The sequence below is a fragment of the Myxine glutinosa genome, chromosome 8 (assembly GCF_964187855.1).
Source record: "Myxine glutinosa chromosome 8, kmMyxGlut1.1, whole genome shotgun sequence".
NCBI lineage: Eukaryota > Metazoa > Chordata > Myxini > Myxiniformes > Myxinidae > Myxine > Myxine glutinosa.
This window is the reverse complement of record NC_136268.1, coordinates 79,134,131-79,146,719: the sequence shown is the minus strand read 5'-3', so window position 1 is coordinate 79,146,719 and position 12,589 is coordinate 79,134,131. Positions and strand designations below refer to the sequence as shown.

Sequence of the window (12,589 nt, the reverse complement as noted above, 5' to 3'; positions counted from 1 at the left end):
CGGTTTTTGTCCCACTGATAGGCCGGATCTGGATTCAAACCTGAACCAAAATAGAATGGTCTTGTTCTTGTCAAAATCGGCTTGTTCAGGTACAACTCCACCTGCAGAATTTTAAAAATGATAATTATGACGTCATATGTCACGTGGTTCGGCCGCCATCTTGGAAAAACCGAAAAACTTTGCACCTCTATACCTCCGAAAGCGCTGAATCGATAAAACTGAGACGGCTCATTGTAAAGAACTCTCCATGGGGAATAAAATATGTTAATGAAGATGTCATAGGTGCCTCTATTATGACGTCATAATTCGACAAGTACAAAACTTTTCAATCAAGAGGAAATTTCTTGAGCATAATCTAGGAATAAATTAGTTTAGAAAAAAATAATAATGATGACGTCATCGTTCACGTGGTTGGACCGCCATATTTGTTTTAACACAAAAGCCTTAAAAACCACTGAAAATACATCCTGGCGAGGGTTTGCAATCTCTGATTGCTCTTTCTTGTTTATATCGTTTTTGGCCCCACCTCTCAATGGTGAAGAATCACTGAGAATAATTTTTTTTTATTGGATCCGGATTTTCACTAAAGTCGAATCATTTCGTCCTTGTCACACACCCAACCTCTCCACCAAAGTTCGTCTGAATCCATCCATAGCTTTTTGAGATATCCGCTCACAAACAGACATAACAGACAGACAGACAGACAGGGGTGAAAACATAATCTCTGCGCACCTTTAGTGGCGGAAGTAGTAACTAAAGTGAAATAAAATCATAAAACTAACATTCAAGAGTGAATCTAAGTGCCATATTGGTTGTTTGTTGCAGCACTGCTGCCATGTGCATCAATGCCATTGCTTCTTGATCGATTGAATGCGAAGTCTGTGAGGTTGATGCATTCATTGTAACGTAAGCACTTGTAAATTAGACGCTCACTTCAATCCGCTTTCCCCTCCCCAACTTCCAATAATGCGAACCCGAACCCCCTCCATTACCCCACCTCCCGACCCCACTTTCACAGCGTGCAAGTGCAACTCATTCGGCTCGAGCAGCAACCGCTGCAACCAGGCGGGCCAGTGCGAGTGCAAGGTGGGTGCCACGGGTCTCCGCTGTGACTGGTGCCGCCCGGGATACTTCTGGAACCGAGGATGTCACCGTGAGTAGTCACCCCAAAATTTTTTTCACTTACCTCCTGATATCATTTTCCTAATGTCACCTGATGCTGCAATTACGAGAACAATTACAATCAAATGTTTCCTTTTCCTGCTTCATTTCGCATCCCTTTACTCCTTTTGATTCTTCAATACCATGAAACGTTTTTGTCATACAATTGTCATATAATCATGATCTATATAACTATTGTAAGATTGTATTAATTACCATAATCTATATTACAAGATAGACGTTTGTCTGTGCCTGTGTGTGTCACAATTTTTCTCAAAGATGGCTGAACGGATCTTTGTCAAAGTTTCAGAGGTTCATCAGAGTGCATCCGGACTGGAATTTTTTGAAAATTTTGGAAAAAAGATTTTTTGGGGATTTTTTTGGGGGATAAATAAAAGTTGGATTTTTGGATATTTTTTTCCCCTTTTAATGACTTTCGTGGGCGTAAGGAAGTTTGTAGGAACCCCATACTTTCGTGTGAGTAGGGAAGTGTTTTAGGCCCCCCGCAAAAAAAATAGGCTGAGCAATGCCAGGTACCCCTGCTCGTGCTTTACAACTAAATATATCGAGAGTTGGTCAGTGGAGACAAAAGATTTTCTTTCCTTTTTTAAAAATCGTGATGATATTCTGTAGCTCTCTTGGAGACACCTGTATTTTTTTCAAAAACGATATATTTAGCGAACAGCTGTGAAAATATTTTACACGTCCTGATCATTCACTGCTGGTAGTTAATTAACTGCGGTTCAGCAAAGTGACATTTAATTAGCTCCTCACTTACGAATTTACATATTTGGCTGTAGGCGCTCGGTGGACGCTTACTCGAGCTTGCGGCTCCGGGCTCTCTGGTCGTACAAGGTTCAAGCCAAGCTGGCGCCAAACTGATGCTGACAAATTGCACCATTCGTCTTGAACAATTTTTCAAAAGTGTAATTTCCAATTCTGTAAATGATTTGGTAAACTTGTGATTATGCCTTTTTCTTCTTCCTCTTCTTCTTCTTCTTCTTCTTTTGCATGCAGTAGCTGCGGGTAGCATCATTTGCTGTAGCAGTGTAGCATGCTGGTTTTGGCTACAAGCCATTGTGCGTTAGCAGGAAGAAGAATGTGTAGCAAGTTTTAATGAATTGTTAAACTTGCAGTTTCAGATGTTGAGATTCATCATCAGAGAACCTGCTATACCTGGATGGCTAAGCCACGGCCCTGATGACTCGTTGCAGCCTTTAATATCGTGATTTCTGTAAGGGAGGTCCGACCTCGGGTGAGACCCGGAAAGCCACAGACCACATGCTGAATTATTAAACATGCAGCATGCGTTACATAAATGGTGCCTCGCACCATCCTAAACTGGACAGCTTGGGATACTTGTGGAACTCAGCTGCTTTACTTGTAGACCTACAATGTGCACGGAGTCCAGAAAGGTTACACTGAATAGGATAAAACGTTTTGTTGTGAATTTGTGATGTTACGTTCTTGTGTGCTGGTGGTTAGGCAGACGTTTTTATTTTTGTACACTGCTCCTTTCCTATTCCATCTCCAAGCGCTGCATGACGTCATTGCCGGGCAGCGAAGGGGGCCCGGCGATGACGTGCGCTGAAAGGGAGTACTCAGTTTTCACTCCATTTTTTGTTTGTTTGTCCGGACGATATCTCAGCCATCCTTTGAGCCAGGAAGCTGAAATTTGGGCACAATAGTGAGAAAGTACTTTGGCAAAACAGTAGTTTTTATTTTTTGTTAATTAATTGATTACGGCAATGATAATACTAAATGAAAACACCAATCCGATAATACTTAATTATTATCGATTAATTAAGTACTTATTTATTTCCTTTCTCTTCTGGGCAATATCTCAGGCACCTTTAGAGCTCGAAAGCTGATATTTGGACACGACAATGACCAAGTGATTTGGCTGTAAAGGGTATTCTTGATTTATTGATGAATCAATTAATCGATTAATTATTTATTGATTAGTCAATTAATCGATTAATTATTTTTCCCGATTAATGACTTATTTCACTAATTTTCAAAAAGTTACAGCTTCAGATGAAACACTGGTGGTTGACGTATGCTATTAGCCAATTGATTAAAAAATTATTTTATGATAATCATTTATTGATTTTAATTTCGCAATTAATCAATCAATTATTGCACACCTCTCCCTCCCAATACCGTCTCTATGGGCTGCACGGCGTTATCGCTGGGTGATGAAAGGCACTCCGGTAGCGGCAGATCCAGGGATTTCAAGACGGAGGGGTGCACCAAGCCATAGCGCAGAAGGGGGAGGGGTGAAGGGGGTTTAAGGGTCCTCCCCCAGGAAAAAAGAAAGAAAAGAAGATCGTCAGAAACGGCATTTCGTGCGTTCTTGGAAGTTTCTGCAGTTCCTTGCGTTCTTCCCTGGTCCAACAGTTCAGCAGATTCGCGATGACTAATGGCCAGACAGAGGAACTGGTGAAACGACTTGCCCAGCTGTTCCTTCTGCTATAAATTGATGAATTGTATGTGTGTGTGTGTGTGTGTGAGTGTGAGTGTGTGTGTGTGTGTGTGTGTGTGTGTGTGTGTGTTTGTGTTTGTACCTGTCTGTGTGTGTGCGTGCGTGCGACATGTTTTTTGTGTAGTTCCACTGGATATTTTTGATGTGGAATTTCTGATTTGTGTAGTTCTACCAAAATTATTGTCATGATCTGATTTAATTAGGCTAATTAACTACAAAGAATCCAGAATAATTCCCATGTTTCTAAACGCACGCCATGTTAAGGTGTATAGAGCAGCTTAATAGGTCCTTCCATGGCATGGCATTCTCATTACAAAATAAATAACCAAAAAATGATAACATTTTACAAAGCATTTATTCCAACTCAAGCACTATAACGGGCAGGTATGCCACAAGGCCGTGAAGACCAATGAAAATTTGGTCCATTGGACCAACGGGCTCACTCGTAGTTGCACACACCAATAATTGCCACAAACATTTAGAGAAATGTGAATGGCACGCAAACTTCTGTATCTGCCACTGTACTGCAACCAATATCATTGTGCTCAGGTGTAACCGAGTTTTAATGTAATGCTGTATATCTTCTTATAATAGAGCAAATGTATATGGTTATGTATGTCGCTATGTTTATAGGTATGCGACGAAAACGTCTTCTTCTGCCTCAAATAAAATTACCACCCTCTTAATTAACCCTCTTAATTGCGTTAAGACTGCTGAGACCCCTCAGACCTTTGACGACCCTTTAATTCCCCCAAGACCCTTGAGACCACCAAGACCCCTGAAGACCCAAAATACCCTGAAGACCCCCAAAGACCCACCAAAGACCCCAAAGACCCAAAACACCCTAAAAAAATCAAAATACCCTTCAAGGCCCTGAGGCTCAAAAATACCCTGAATACCCAAAAACCCAAAACACCCCGAAGACCAAAAACACCCCGAAGACCAAAAACACCCCGAAGACCCAAAACACCCCGAAGACCCAAAACACCCCGAAGACCCAAAACACCCCGAAGACCCAAAACACCCAAAACACCCAAAAGACCCAAAATACCCCAAAGACCCAAAATACCAAAAGACCCTTAAAGACCAAGGAGAACCAAAATACCCTTAAGACCCAAAAGCCCCTGAAGACCCTGAAGACCCAAAAGACACCGAAGACCCTTAAGACCCAAAATACCCCGAAGACCAAAAACACCTCAAAGACCCAAAATACCCTTAAAGGCCCAGAGGATCCAAAATACCTGGATGCCCCAAATGGTCCTGAAGACCCAAAAGACACCGAAATGGTTAAAGATGCCTACCCCGCTGAAACGACCTGTGGTGAGGAGTGTGGGAGCGTGCCGAGTCACGCTAGTTTTTACAATACAGCAATTATGCTTCACCCACAAATGCTGCTGTTATTGTAATAATGGTGCTGCATATTATTTATTAAATTTTTTTCGATTAATTCTTTAATAAATTTTGAAAAAGTTACAGCTTCGGATGAAACACTAGTGGTTTATGTATGCTATTAGCCAATTGATTAAGAAATTATTTTATTGATTTTTATTTATTTATTTTAATTACACAATTAATCAATCAATTATTGTACATCTCTCCCTCCAAATTCTGACTATGTGCTGCACCAGGCACCGAAGGCGCCGCAGCAATGCCGCGTGCTGGAGGATATGTTATTCATTTATTTGGCATGGGGCGATTGGGGCGGTGTACTTTGAATCAAAGCGAGGCGCAAAGCGCCCCTCCCTTTATATAAGGGATCGTTTCTCTGTATGCAGCTTTTACATGGGGACTGAAAATAAGTTTATTGGCTTCTACGGGACGAAATTGGCTGAAAATTTCAGAAGTAAATGCTTTGTACGTTGAGGTAATATGTTCGAAATTTCAGCAACGTCCATTTATGCATTCTTGAGTTATATTTAGAAAACCCTCAAAATCACGTTGGTGTCTGTCCGTCCGTCCGCCCAAAATGTGTTGGCGCTCATATCTCGAGGACTATACATTGAAACTAGCTGAAACTTGGAATATACACCGGCCGTTAGGTCAAGTTAATGGCTTTCAAAACAAATTCCACCTAAGTGCCATAGTTTTTGCTTTAAAATTATGTATATATATATATATATATATATATATATATATATATATATATATATATATATATATATATATATATACACACACACACATAAATAGATATACAAAAATACATTGTCGTGTTCACCACCGGGATTAACACCCTTGGGTGACGGATGACCAATCGAGCTTTTACTCCGAGGTGTTCACTCAAACTATGGCGGTGTTATTTTGCATGCACCATGGTGTAGGGGAGGGCAGCAAGCTTACCTGGACAGATGGACGCGGCACGGGGTTATCCGATTCCCACAACAAATAAACGGACAGGACAAGGAATTAAAATTCAACAAACAATAATTTAATAAAAAATAAATGCCAGGGAACAAGAAATGTGTGGTACTAACATTCCTATATTGAGGATCCTCCATCAGACACAATTACAACACAAGGGGAAAATAACGAAAGTAATAAAATGTGTGTGGTGCATTTGCCTGCTACTCCGTGGTTTCCTTGAGCGGTCCTCAAACCCTGTTGGGGGACAACCCTGTCGCCGAGTCCTTGTGCGGGAAACGCACATGTTGGTGCCAAGTCCGTTCACCGCCAGCACCCGACGTGAAGCGCTCAGGCCCTTGCTTTTTTCTCGTACCACGCTCCACAAAGCACCGAGGTCTCTCCGGCACACATGGCACAGCACCCAGTCATCACGAAACCAGCACCACGCCGTCACATCACGTCACGAAGGATCAGAGAAAAGGATGCGTCTGCCTCTCCATGCAGCCAAGCACAGAGCGAGCACGTGAATGCCACTGCCAAGAGAGAGAGACAAACTGCCACCACTCGCGATGCCAGCCACGAACCAAGAGCGAGCACGAACTGCGACCGCACACGATGAATGTCTGAACCAGAACAGAGAAAATGTGACTGCTCGCTACGAATGTCCGACCCAAGAGAGAGACGTGCGACTGCATGTTATGCCTGCCACAAACGAAGAGAGAGAGAACATGGTGGGACTTTTCCTTTTTACTCCTCAGTCTCAAACTTTCGCTAATGACGTCTGCACGTGCTCCAATCAAAGAGTCCCACCGCATCGCTCCACGGCCACGACCAATCATCACCTCTTGGGGCGGGGCCCCACGGCCCCTCCTGCCGGTCCCTGTCATGACTAGGCTGGAGGCATCAGTGGTAGTGTTTGAATGTCTGAATCCGGTCAGTGGTTACGTTATTTAATTTAGGTGCAGAGTGCATGGCTGGTGTTGCATGTGTCATCTTACTATAATTCATCAAATGTCCGTCTGTCCGTTCGAAGGTACCACAAAAACGGCTCAACCGATCGCAACGATATTTTGGGTGGGTATTCCTCGGACCCCTGGGAGTAAAATAGGCTGTATTGTTTTTCCAATTTTTCCAAGTTTTCCAATTTTCCAATTTTCCAGTTTTTCCAAACACGATGGAATAATATTTACCGATATGAACAGTGATGTGGCTTTTATTGAAATTCTACAAATACTGTTTAGATTTTGATGACAATTATGAACCTGCCGCGAATGCGGAAGTGGATAGATGACGGCAATGCCCGGGTTTGATAATATCCAAATACAACCATCATTCAATCCTAATGTTAAATCATTAAACGTTAATCGTGTTAATCGTTTTGTTAAAGTATCAATTGATGATTGGAATTGGGTGAATACAATTACGATTTTGAATTCGTAATTGTGAACACCCAACCGTAAGGAACTTCACATCAGGATTTAAATAATATTTGACAGGAAGATCTCGTGAGATCCTGACGGTGACGGCACAGATTTTCGAAGCTGTACACGTTCTCCACGTTTTCAAAGTTAAGTCATTGTTCACAATTGTATTTTGTCAAAACTATTTATCTTTCGGTGTGTGAACCTATAGTGTGTCCCTTGGAAGTTTCTCGGTGTTAATCTTTCATAAATTAATCGTTTCTGTTTGCAGCGCGTGTGCGGCCTTGCCTCAGGCTTCCCCGGTCCCCCGTCGAAGTTTGTTTCTTCCTTTGCTGTTTTTGCTAGGTTCTTAGATTTTTCCCCTCTCCCCCAAACTTCCCCGAACATCTACTGTTTGTCTAACGTCTACTTCCTGAACATCTACTTCCTATTTAAAAGGCTTTTTTCAATTTCCTCTCCAACTCATTCCATTTCAAAAAAATATTCAATCTCTTATAATTCTAAATCACTACATGCTCTAAATTCATATTCATTCCACCCCTCCTCCATCGTTCTTAAACGGATCGCTAACTTGAAAATCACAATAAAACCAAATTGTTATAAATATTCGTCTTTCATTAATCATCCACTTTCTAAACTCCCCCCTTGCTCCTCCCCTCCAAATCTCCCCCATTGCCCCTCCCCTCCTAAACTCCCCCCTTGCCCCTCCCCTCCTAAACTCCCCCTTGCCCCTCCCCATCTAAACTCCCCCCTTGCCCCTCCCCTCCTAAACTCCCCCCTTGCCCCTCCCATTCAAAACCCCCCCCCAACCTCTCCCCTTCAAATCTCCCCCCCAACCATCCCTCCCAAATTCTACCCCCTCCCACCTCCTTCTCAAAGCTGCCTCCTCCCCACTTTGTCTCCCTTCTATCTCATACGTCCACCTCCCCCAACCTTCTACTTTCCTCTGCCCCCCACCCTCAAACAACTCCTCACTGTGCCTCATCCCATCACCATCAAACCTTTCATCCTCCTCATTCTTCCCTTTCTTGTAACTCTTCTGTAATCTCTGACACACTATCAACTGCTCTCCCTACCTCCCCCTCTCATCCTTCATCTGACCCTACCCCTCCCCTCCACTGTCCTGCACTCGATGCTCCCCCTCTCTCCTCATTAACGGCATAGACCTCAAACATCCGGGGCCTTCGCTCAAACATGATTGATCTCTCCATTCAGGTTGCTTCTGACAATCCAGACTTGATCTGCTGAACAGAAACTTTCCTCCTTCAAGATGTCTCTGATTCCTTAATATATCTTCCTGGTTACTCCCTCCTCCGGTATGATAGACCTGAGCCTCGTCCTGGTGGTGGGGTGGCTATCTTTATCAAAAACTCTCTTCCTCACTCAACTTGCACTACTCTCTCTCCACCCCACCCCCAGGAGTACCTCTTGCTACGGCTTCCTCTCCGCCCCCACCTTTTGTTCATATGTGTTCTGTACCGTCCTCCAAACAGTGATGACTCCATTTACATTTCGCTGCCAGACAACATGGACCAACTTCTATCAACTCATCCAAACTCTCTCTTCCTCATATGTGGGGACTTCAACTGTCATCATGCCAGCTGGCTGGGTGTGGGTTCCTCTCTCACCAGCCATGTCATCTCAGCAAAGGACTTCTGCGACTCATTGGGACTGACACAATCTGTCAATTTCCCTTCCCGGATCTCAGTCAATGGAGTATCTTCTCTTCCAGACTTGGTTATGATAAACTTCCCTGCAAATATCTGCTGCTCCTCTTCTGCTCCAAGCGGTTCTTCTGATCATGTGCTTGTTAAAGTGGACATCTCTCTGGCCATTCTCAGAGAGCATCCTCAGAGCAGACGAGTCTGGCATTTCACTCAGGCTGACTGGCACGGTCTGCAAGCAGCCATCAATCATCTGGACTGGTCTCCCATCTCTACTGCCTCTGTAATCAATTCTTCCTGGGAATTCTTCCAAAGCAAACTGCTCTCTCTCTCTCAAACACAGATTTATCCCATCTCGTCTTCAGTTGTCTTACCCTTCCTCCCGTCCATGGTACACTGAATCTTGTGGTGAGGCAGTTGTCCTGAAACAACTTGCCTTTGCCTCTTGGAAGGCAAATCCAACTGAAGGCAATCTCAGTTCCTTCCACCAAGCTCGGAACAAGTGTGTGTCTACCCTCAGGAGTGCCGGGAAGCACTATCTCTTCACACTCAAGATTGAACTCTCAAACCTGTCTCCTTCCTCCAAATCCTGGTGGCGTCTGGTCAAATCCATTTCTGGTGTTTGTTCCCCCTACATCCCCTCCCTTACCTCAAATGGCTACACAGTTGACACCGCACGTGACAAAGCCGAACGCCTCAACTCTGTGTTTTCCTCAAAATCTTGTGTCCCAAACCCATCTCTCTCTGTTCCCACCTTTCCCAGTTGAACCCAACTGCTCCTGGACTCTGTGTCCTTCTCTCCTGACAAGGTGGAGAAGTTTTTGTCAAACCTCGACTCTGATTCTGCAACTGGACCAGACGGCATTAGCCCACGGGTCCTAAAATCCTGCTCTGCCGCTATATCTCACCCTCTCTCTGTTCTTTTCACCCTCTCTTTTGCTCAAGGTTGACTTGGAGATCTCGCGAGATCACGGCGAGGTCACGTCTTTTCGAAGCTGTTCCATGCGCTCACGCTTTCGAAGCTAAGTGATCCTTCTCAATTGTGTTTTTGTCGAGACTGTATCTATCTTTCGGTGTATGTACCTATAGCGTATCTTTTGGAAAATTTTCGGTGCTAATTTTTCGTACATGTATACACAATCGTCGGTTAATGCGTATCGAGTATTCTGCGGCCTAGTACTCGTAGGCTTAGGCGACCGTACCGTCTCCGACCTTGTGGTTTTGTTTTTCTCTCAGCGATTCGTCGAATGCGCTGCAATTATTTTCGTTCTCTGTTTCATCCCAGTCGTTCACCCCATACCTCCTTGTTTAATATCTCTACTCAAAAAAAAAAAAAACCAAAAAAAAGATTTCCTTCCCAGGTCTTATTCGTTTATTTGTTGTTCTTATTTGTTCGTTCGTTCTTCGTTCGCGATCACGCAATCACGTGGTTAGAAATGAATAATCTCTCCCCTGAACAACTATTTTCTCTCATATATTATAACACCCTTTTCTTCTTTTCCTACAAAAGGATGCTTTCGTCTTGCTCACCAAATCTATTCATTCCAAAAAATATATATAATACCATCTCTTACAGTTCCTCCTTTCTACAGTCCCTAAACTATCCAGAACTCCACCCCTCCTTCAGTGTCCTCAAACGTATTTTTGACTCGAAGGTCTCAAACTCATTTTGCAAAAAATGTTCGTTTCCCATGAATCGTACACTTTTCAAAATCCAATCTCACCCCTCCCCTCCAAATCCTCCCCATCACCCATCCCTTTCAAATCTCCCCCCTTGCCCCTTCCCTCCCCTCCCTCCTAAACTCCCCCCACACCCCTCCCCTCCGAGACTCTCCCTCGCTCCTCCCCTCCTAGACTCCCCTCTCACCCCTCCTCCTCAAAGCATCCTCCCTGCTTCTTCCCCCTTCCACCTTCATCTCCCCCAACCTTCTGCCTCGCTCTTCCCCCTCCTCAAACACCTCACTGTGCCTCACCCAATCTCCAACAAACCTTTTGTCTGCCCCATTCTTCCCTTTCTCCAAGCTATTCTGAAATCTCTGAAAGCTCTGACACACCTTCAACAGCTCTCCCTACCTCTTCCTCCTCTTCCACATCTTACCCTACCCCTCCCCCCCTCTGTTCTGGACCCGATGCTCCCCCTTCCTCTTCATTAACGGTGTGGACCTCAAACATCCGGGGCCTCCGCTCAAACTTGACTGATCTCTCCATACAGGTTGCTTCTGACAAACCAGATGTGATCTGCTTAACAGAAACTTCTTCATGATGTCTCTGATGCATTGGTATCTCTCCCAGGTTACTCCCTCCTCCGGTATGATAGACCTGAGCCTCGTCCTGGAGGTGGGGTTGCTATCTTTATAAAAAAACTCTCTTCCTCACTCGCCCTCCACTGCCCTCTCTCCACCTCACCCCCAGGAATACCTTTGGCTACGGCTTCCCCTTCGCTCCCACCTTTTGTTCATATGTGTGTTGTACCGTCCACCAAACAGCGATGACTCCATCTACATCTCGCTGTCTGATAATATGGACCAACTTCTATCTACCCATCCCAACTCTCTCTTCCTCATATGTGGTGATTTCAATTGTCACCATGCCAGTTGGCTGGGCGTGGGTACCTCTCTCACCAGCCATGGCTCTTCAGCAAAGGACTTCTGCGACTCACTGGGACTCACACAATCTGTCAATTTCCCGACCTGGATCTCAGTCAACGGAGCATCTTCTCTTCTGGATTTGGTTATGACAAACTTCCCTGAAAATGTCTGCTGCTCTTCTTCTGCTCCAATCGGCTCATCTGATCATGTGCTTGTCAAAGTGGACATCTCTCTGACCATTCTCAGAGAGCCTCCTCAGCGTCGACGAGTCTGGCATTTCACTCAGGCCAACTGACACGGTCTTCAAGCAGCCATCAATCATCTGGACTGGTCTCCCATCTCTACCGCCTCTGACATCAACTCATCCTGGGAATTCTTTCAAAGTAAATTGCTCTCTCTCATGCACAGATTTATCCCATCTCGTCTTCAGTTGTCATACCCTTCCTCCCGTCCATGGTACACGGAATCTTGTGGTGAGGCTGTTGCCCTGAAACAACTTGCTTTCGTCTCCTGGAAAGCAAATCCAACGGAAGGAAATCTCATTTCCTTTCACAAAGCCCGAAACAAGTGTGTGTCCACCCTCAGGAGAGCCAGGAAACAATATCTCACCGTTCTCAAGACCGAACTCTCTTATCTGTCTCCCTCTTCCAAATCCTGGTGGCGTCTGGTCAAATCTGTTTCTGGTGTTTGTTCCCCCTCCATCCCCTCCCTCACCTCAAACGGCTTAACAGCTGACTCCGCACGTGAAAAAGCTGAATGCCTCAACTCTGTGTTTGCCTCTAAATCTTGTGTCCCAAACCCATCCCTCTCTGTACCCACCATACCCAGTCGTACCCAGCTGCTCCTGGACTCTGTGTCCTTTCCTCCTGACAAGGTGGAAAAGTTTCTGTTAACCCTCGACTCTGATTCTGCAACTGGTCCTGACGG

General features: G+C 44.6%; 1 protein-coding gene across 2 annotated transcripts in view; it reads left to right on the top strand.

Moving 5' to 3' along the window:
- LOC137432617 (netrin-G1-like) overlaps positions 1-12,589 on the top strand; it is a 377,178-nt gene that overhangs the window by 324,088 nt on the left and 40,501 nt on the right. For both annotated transcript variants that reach the window (XR_013624331.1, XM_068124685.2), the window contains exon 7: positions 1,019-1,153. Coding sequence is in view for 1 of the 2 variants with exons in the window: in XM_068124685.2 (XP_067980786.1) it covers positions 1,019-1,153 (135 nt within the window). In the remaining variant the exon portion in view is untranslated. The remainder of the gene's footprint in view (positions 1-1,018; positions 1,154-12,589) is intronic.